The sequence below is a fragment of the Stenella coeruleoalba genome (assembly GCF_951394435.1).
Source record: "Stenella coeruleoalba genome assembly, chromosome: 6".
In the NCBI taxonomy this organism is placed as follows: domain Eukaryota; kingdom Metazoa; phylum Chordata; class Mammalia; order Artiodactyla; family Delphinidae; genus Stenella; species Stenella coeruleoalba.
Window position 1 is genome coordinate 69783144 of NC_137151.1, and position 8529 is coordinate 69791672.

Consider the following 8529-nt stretch of genomic DNA (forward strand, 5'->3'; position numbering starts at 1 on the left):
TGTCAAGGACATGAAAGACAAAGTGAGAAACTGTTCTAGGTTAAAGGAAACTAAGGACACAGCAACAATTAAATGCAACATATATGTAATCCTGTATTAGATCCTGGACCAGAAAATGGACATTAGTGAGGCAACTGGTAAATCAATGCTAATTTCCTGATTTTTATAACTGTACTATGTTAACATTTGGGGAGTGTAAGCAGACCTCATATAGGAATTTTTTTAACTAGCTTTGCAAGTATGAAATTTTTTAATTGCGAAACTACTTCAAAAACAATTTTTATTTACTCTTAAGCAAAAAGTCACACAGACTAGGAAGAGGTAGTTCTAATGCATATCCAACAAGGAACCCATATCCAGAATAAAAAACACCTGATTATTACTAAAAAGAAAAAATATCCTTCACAAAAAATGTCCAGTAAACATATTAAAAGATGTTCAAAATCATTAGCTATCACAGGTATGCAAAACGATCATGATACTGCACACAAGTATGGCCAAAATGAAAAAGAATGATAATACCAAGTGCTAGTGAGGATGAAGAGAAATTAGAACTCTTTTTTACAATACCGGCACTATAAATTAGAATAACCACTGTGGAAAATTATGTGGCAGTATCTAAAGCTATTTAACTCCTAGAGGTGGGGAGTTCGGGGGACAGGGTGAGTGGGGTAAGTGTATCCATTCACCCAACAGAAATGAGTTCTTATATCTACCCACCAAAAGACATGTACATGAATGTTCAAAGCAGCTCTATTCATAATAGACAAAAAAAGGAAACAACCCAAATGCCCATCAATAGCAAAAAGGGTAAATATAGTGTATATTCTCTCAGGCATAATGACTTGTAAAAGATATAAAGAGTGCATAATGTGGGCTTCCCTGGTGGCGCAGTGGTTGAGAGTCCGCCTGCCCATGCAGGGGACGCAGGTTCGTGCCCCGGTCCGGGAAGATCCCACATGCCACGGAGTGGAAAGGCCCGTGAGCCATGGCTGCTGAGCCTGCACGTCTGGAGCCTGTGCTCCACAACGGGAGAGGCCACAACAGTCAGAGGCCCGCGTACCGCAAAAAAGAAAAAAAAACAAACAAACAAGAGTGCATAATGTGTGATTCCATCTGTATCAGGCAAACTAATCAATGTGGTAATACAAGTTGGAATATGGTTATCCTAGGAAGGATAGTACCAACTGGGAAGGGGTACAAGGAAGTCTTTTGTGGCACTGGATTTGTTCTAGATTTTGATGTGGGTACTGGTTACATGGGTGAATTAAAATGTAAAAATCTGATATGTACATTTAAAGTTTTCGCATTTTACCGTGTATGTTATACCTCAATTTACAAAACAAAAACAAAAAAACACCTGGGCAAAACAAAAAAAGATTTACTATAGATAATGCGCTGACAGAAAGCCCACTTAAGAAGCCTCTGGAATAATTCAAGTAAGAAATGAGTGGCAAAAAGATGTGAAGAAAATAGATCAGAGAGATATTCAGGTACCAGGTTTGGTGCCCTACTGAAAAATACAGCTGAGGGGAAAGGATGAAAAGATAAATCTCTCAAGTATCTGGGTGGAAAGTAGTATTATTAACCAAGATAGGGAATGCAAGAGGCAATAAGTTCAGTTTTAGACATGTAGGGTGTAGACATTTAACTGGAGATATTCAGGGCAGTTAGATATATGAATCTGGAACTCAGATGCAACCTGAGCAGGACATATAAATTTAGAAAAGAGAAGCCAACAGATGATTAAAATTAGGAGAGGATGAGACTGCCCAGGGAGAAAGTATAAAAGAGAAGACAGCCAAGGACAGAAACCTAATATAGAGCGCAAACACAGGAAGTGTAGCAAGCACAAAAGACTGAAGGAAGAGTTGAGAGAGGTGGGGAGTTACTAACAGTGCCAAATAGGGCAGAGAGGTTAAGTAAGTTAAGGACAAAAAATGCGTACCAGCTTTGACAATTAGATCATTATTGCCTTTTGCTATAGTTTTTGTCAAAAGCAAACATTTTTAAAAGGTCTTAAATGACCTACAAAAGAGTTAAAATACACAATCTGTACCACGCTGTACCTTCATTTCCACATCAATTTCAAACTAGTTCATGTAAGCAATCTGCAAAAAACAAATTATTAATAGTCATCAGTGGAAGATTACTATTAAGACTTTAAAATTGTAAAAGAAAAATATAATCTATCCCAAGGATAGAATATACATAATTGCTTATTGTTTCCTATATATAATGTATATATAATAAACACTATTCTGTATAAAAAGTGAGTGGCTTTTCTGTACGTGAAATTTTTTATAATCAAATATTGGAAAAAAAAAACTGGCCAGCATGAAAAATAAATATATGCATTAAAAAGAGCATTATTAATTGAGCACCTAGAGATTAATCTTCCTCCAGTGAGTTTCTCGAAGCAATCAAGAATGGAGCCTCTTCAGTAAGAACAAGAAGCTAAGAACGAGCCAGGAAGACTTCTCCAGGGAACAAATGGGTGTCATATAAAACTATATTAGGAAAATAGGAAAATAGTAGAATGCAATGGATTAAAGATGGCCACATGTTCTTTTCTACTCCTTCCCTCAAGAGGGTGAGTCTATTTCCCTTCCCTCCTTATCTCTGGGCTGGTGTCACGACTTGCTTTGACTAAAAGAAATAGGTGGGAGTGTTTTGTACCACTGGCACATTTTCACTCTCTTGGGCATCAGCCACCATGCTATAAAAAAGTTTGGGCTGGAGACCACTTGGAGAGAAAGAAGCCAAGTAAGGGAAGATAGAAATGCCCTAGACTTCCAGCCTGATAAGGCCCCAGCCCTGTGGGTATGGCCATCTTGGACCTTCCAACCCTCACTAGCCATCAGCTGAATGCAGCCACCTGAAGGATCTCAAGTGAGACCAGCAGTAGACTCACCCAGCTAACCCACAGAATCATGAGAAATATTATTATAAATATTCATCGTTTTAAACCACAAACTTTTGGAGTGGTTTCCTACATAAAAATAGATAACTAAAACATTGAACATAATTACCCTGTGATTTTTTTTAAAGCATTTAAAAAAAATGTTTTCCTCAACAACAGTACATAGCTTTGTGGCTGGACTCTGGCAAATTGGGAAAAGGCAAGCTGTAGGAACAACCAAAGGACATTCCCGGAAGTATCAACTAAGCAAGACAAATACTCTCCTGAGGCAGTTGCTGAGTAATGGAACAGAGTATACAGTTGTCCCCCAATATTCATTCTTTCCTCCTTTCATAGTAACAGAATTTTTAACTGAACATATGTCCATCAAAATAAAGACTACATATCCTAGCCTTCCTTGAAAGTAAATTCTTATGACTATATCTGGACAAAGGAATGTTACCAAAAGTATGGTGTGGCAGCTTACAGGAAAAAAAAAATCCCTCTTAGACTGCAGGGCAAGTTGTTTGGTCCTTTCACCCCTTGGATAACCAGTTGTCTGGAATTCACAACACTTTGGTCCATGAGAATGAAAGGCCATTCCCTTGGGATTGCTGAAGCATGAGGTACAAGGAGCTGGGGTTTCTAAGTTCATAAAGCAAGGTCAATATACCAATCTATGACTGCAAAATTTACACTTTTACATAAAAAAGAAACTTCTGGGCTTCCCTGGTGGCGCAGTGGTTGAGAGTCCGCCTGCCAATGCAGGGGACGCGGGTTCGTGCCCGGGTCCGGGAAGATCCCACATGCCGCGGAGCTGCTGGGCCCGTGAGCCATGGCCGCTGAGCCTGCGCGTCCGGAGCCTGTGCTCCGCAACGGGAGAGGCCACAACAGTGAGAGGCCCGCGTACCGCAAAAAAAAAAAAAAAAAAAAAAAAAAAAAAAGTGGCCATCAAAACGTGCCTCCTTATCATTAAACCTACACATGGCATCAAGGGCAGAAAAACTATCCATTCACAGATAATTACTGAGTGCCTACCTACTAAGTTCCTAACACCAGTCTAGGTGCTAGAAATACAACAATAAACAAGAACAAGACAATCCTTGCCTTTACGGAATTTAAATTCTAATGAGAAGAGGGCAGGGATGTTAAACATTGATTAAATTAGATAATACACATAAAGTGCTCAGAATAGTGATAGGCATACACTAAATAAGTGTTCAAATAAATATCAACTATTGTTAGCTATAAATATCCCTCTATGTTTCTAGATAATCAGCAAACCTTCTTATTCATCCAGTTCTCTAAAAACCAAGAGATTCTTTAGATGGTTTCAGCACTAAATGTCCTTATTTTTGATCAGCAGGCCATCCTTCAGAGAACTGTCCCCTCTCCCCAATCCATTTCTTGTGGGCCTATCCAGAGGTAGACATGCCCAGTAAGATTTCCTTACACAGGAATCTATATCACTGGAGAGGCAGCAGGTGATGAGAAACACCCAGAAGTTCAGTTCATATGGCTGAGCTCCACGTGGACCCGTCTCTGCCAGCACTACCCAGGCTGCTGTCCTTTCTGAGGCCTGGCTGTTCAGCTTGTCCTTCAATGCTCTCCTTCCAATAAGTCTCTTTTTCTTGCTTAAAACAGCAAGAATTTGTGTTGCTTACGAAGAACCCTACCTGATACAGTTAGGCAATGTAAGATCATTCTAAAAAAAAAGAGTGTTCATAACCAAACACAATTGCCAAAACTCATTGAACTGCACATTATTAAAATGAGTGAATTTTACTGTTTATAAAGTATACATCAATAAAACTGGGGGAAAGTGGGAGGAGTATTTAATTTAAAAGCATAAATAGCACATTTATACTGGATAATAAAATATCCCAGGTTATTTTCCTATATATTGACTTTATTATGCTCTATGCTAAAAAACTCATACAGGAAACATTTTTTAAGATGGCCCATTTTAAATCAGTCCCATGTAAAGTCAAGCTGCGTTGACTGCAATGATTCTAGAATGAGAGAAGTATGTTAATATCTAAAAACTATGTCTTGCTTACTAACGCAATAAAGTTCACAACATACATAACGATCATATCTTGCTTTCAAGTTTATTGACAGCACCCTACAGTACTTTGCTTAATTATTTGTTTTGCTTAGATTCCCACTCTCTATTTAGTCTTACTTTGCAAGCAGCCTATATCACAGCAGGAAACCCCCTCAAAATGCCAACCTCTCCAGCTCCAGACTGAAATTAGGACAGCCCCACTTGTCATGTTTTACATTACAAGAATTTCAGAACTGCCTTACTTGGTCACACCATGCTCCATTCACTAAGCAATCTCTATGACAGGGGCTCCTAGGAACACGTGAAAGAACATAGTTGTCCTACCTGCCACCAATCTAAAAGCCTAAAGCACATTCCAAAATACTTTCCGTCCTCTTAATAAATCCATATTGGATCTGTTACTCCTTAGTACACCCTAATCACTTCTGAGACATTTTACATTTTAAGGTTAGTAAAAGGTATTAAAATAGAAGGGCAAATAATGAAAAAAGTAGACTTTGAACAACCAAGTTGCATGTGTACAGATTTATATAATAAACCCCACAAATATTTCCTAATTAGTCTTATTTGCAGTAATAATTCACTTTAATTTTAAACATTACAAAACTCAAAATTTTATTCTCACAACTTTCAGATTTAGCCACTTTATAAGATACCCTTTTAGCACACAACTTCCAATATTAAGTTCAAACTTGTCACCTTCTTTTCTAGTAAAAATTCAGCCATCTGATCCCTGATCTCCCAAAAATCTAATCAAATTTATAATGGGGTTTTTAAAACTATTTCCTAAAGTATCCTACTGCATGGCCTCTGGTAGCCAGCCTAAGTACCCTACGGAGCCAGCCAGCATGAAAATCTAATTTAAACTACTCTAATTCCTCATAAATTCAATACTGTGTATCTCCCAACAGTGTTTCTGGCGAACCAGAGCTGATCTGGTTCAACTTGATGTTTAAACTCCCACTGCTTCTTCCTCTGAGTTTAGCAAAACAAACAATATAAGTAACTCAAGTTTCAACCCAATATCTGTGTAGAAAAGCAAAAATAAGATAAGTGTAAATGAAAACCTTGTTTTGCAACATATTAATAGTCCAGCTTCCTAGCCTCTTTTCTTCAATTTAAATTTTTATTACCTCATGAGTTCCCATTTCTACAACAAGACCCAAAGTATTTACAAAACGAAAATGAGAAAAGCCCAACATTCACCTACCCAACATTTGGCAACCCAACAACACCAATTTTCAAGGAAGTTCCAAATCTTCCAATGATTGGGGGTGGTTTAATTCCATCACCTCCCTTTTTGGGGGGCATCTGAAATGTCAAAACAAACACACATATGAACAAAACTTTTTACTGTCCCCATTGACCAAAAACACATTTCATCACACACAATATATTATTGAATAATAGATTAAGAATACAGCATACTGTATATATCAATCTAAAACTGACACACTTTATTTTTCAACAAAAATGAAAACAAAAAAGTTCTGTTAACAGATCTGATTCTGATAGTTGTCAAAGCAGTCACTCCTGAGAAGTCCTGGAAAACTGATCTAAAAATATGTGGCACCAGAAATCAAAAATAAAATTTAGCTGCCAATCTTCCATCCAGACTGTTCACGAAACATTTTCTTAACCTGACATGTGGTTATATGAATGAAAGCATTTGGAAGCAGGAGCACAGGTAAGAGTGTCAAAGAAAATCCATTCTAGAACCACTAGCAACCGAGTCACCTCCCACCAAACCATTCCCTCAATCTGGAACCTGTTCTTTTCCATTTCGCCCACAAGCACCATTTTTCGCATGAATGAACACACGCCGGTATCAAGGTCTTTCCAACAAGTCTCTTTCACCTTCGGCACTGTAGTTACGACTCATCAGTCCTCATAAGCAACCTCCTGAATCCACCCTTTGGTTACTTCTAGTCGTAAATGGATCTACTAAGCCTTTTTATTTACAGGTCGAAACTTTCTCGGTCCCTGACAATCTGGCTCTAAGTTTCTCCGGGCAAAATTGAGCCGACTGCAAACTGAACTCATGAGGACTGCTAACCTCACGTTTTATAAGCTGGGAACTAACACTATCCCTGTCTTCTGGCTCCAATTGAACCTCCCGGGGCCACGCTGACGCCCTGCTCATGAAGTGATAGCCTCTGATCCCTGACCCCGAGGGCCAGGAATCTCCCTTCTCAGGGTCGTAACTCACAGCTGTTCCCAGCCAAACCCCAGGTCTCCGAAGCACAGCTGCACGAGCAGAGACTTTCCAGTCCTCTGGCCTCCTACCAAGGAGTGGCTGGCCGCCCAGCCAAAGCGAGGTCCCACCCAACATATTCCCCCTCTGGACTGGGCCACTGGCCGTCCCCGCCTCCGGAGAAGGCTTTCCCCATAGCGTGCCGGGTGAGGCGTGGGCCGCTCCCGGGACACGCGGCCTAGTCCGAGAGCGCCTCATTCATCCACACGCTCCACGCCGCCCTCCGCCCAGGCCGGCCACCCGGCCCTGGCGGGACGCCGGCCTCAGAGCAATGGGCCAGAGTCAAAGACGCGACGGGGGTCGCGACCACAGGCTCCCTGAAGACCTCACCGTGCTCAGGGCGGACGATGACACAGGCTCCCAGCGGCAGCGGGAAACGGGTCCTACCGGCAGCCGGAGGCCGGGAGGAAGGAGGAGAAAGCGCAGGCCCGGCCCCTCCGCCGAGCGGAATGCACGTCGGCGGCAGCGGCGGCGGCGGCGGCGGCTGCGGCGGCGGCAGCGGAACAGGCGGGCCGGGCGCCGGGCTGCACCTGCGCGCAAGCCGCGCGCCCCACCCCGCTCCGCCCCGCGCTCCCCCCATCCCGTCCCGCCCATTGGTTTGGCCGCGGGAGGCGGGAGAGGGTGGGAGGAGTCGCGCGGCGCCCGAGCTGGCGGGAGCTGGAGAACCATCCTTGCAGGCCTGAGCCGGTCACGCAGGAGCGCGCGTCTTCCGCCATCCCTACACGTGGGGCCTCTCGGCCCCGGATCTCCGCTTCCTTACCGGTGCGCGCCCCGCGTTTCCCGCACACGCTCGCTTGCCGCCCTCCAGCCCCACACTTCACCCGCCGCTTCACCTCGAAGCACCCTCGGCCTGACCGCCCGCGCGGAGGCGGGTCGCCTGAGGTCTGGCGATCAGCCGCGCCAGCCCCGCTTGGCCGCCAGCTGAGTCCTCGGGGACCACGGACCCAGCTCGCCTCCTTTTCCTATAACGCTCTTCAGTCAATCCAGATGGTGAGAAGCTGTCAAACTTTCTTAACGGAAAAAAGGGTTAAGGGTATGATCTAAGGAGTCCTTTGTCGCCTTATTTTTCAGGCGTATTACAGGCACTGGATCCCAGAATGCGTTTAACACAGCCAGTTTCCACACACATCCCGCTCCTTTTCCTCTGGAAGGTTAAGAGCAGAAGCCTTTGGAATTTGGGGAACGTTGGTTCCAATCTGGAATCCACTACCCATTAGCCGTTTGACCCTGACCAAAATAATCTCTCTGGGCTTCAGTTTCCTCTGGGATAAAATGAGGCTACTGAGACCCACCTTAAGAGGTTAT

The 8529-nt window shown here is 42.9% G+C and overlaps 1 protein-coding gene across 5 annotated transcripts in view; it reads right to left on the reverse strand.

The window, feature by feature from the left end:
• The window catches only part of OLA1 (Obg like ATPase 1), a 220717-nt gene extending 212911 nt beyond the window's left edge, over positions 1-7806 (reverse strand). For all 5 annotated transcript variants that reach the window (XR_013828787.1, XR_013828788.1, XM_079924677.1 and 2 more), the window contains exons 1-2: positions 7555-7806; positions 6181-6281 (exon numbers count right to left, since the gene is read on the reverse strand). Coding sequence is in view for 3 of the 5 variants with exons in the window: in XM_079924677.1 (XP_079780803.1) it covers positions 6181-6281 (101 nt within the window). In the remaining 2 variants the exon portion in view is untranslated. The remainder of the gene's footprint in view (positions 1-6180; positions 6282-7554) is intronic.
• Between the last annotated feature and the right edge of the window lie 723 nt (positions 7807-8529).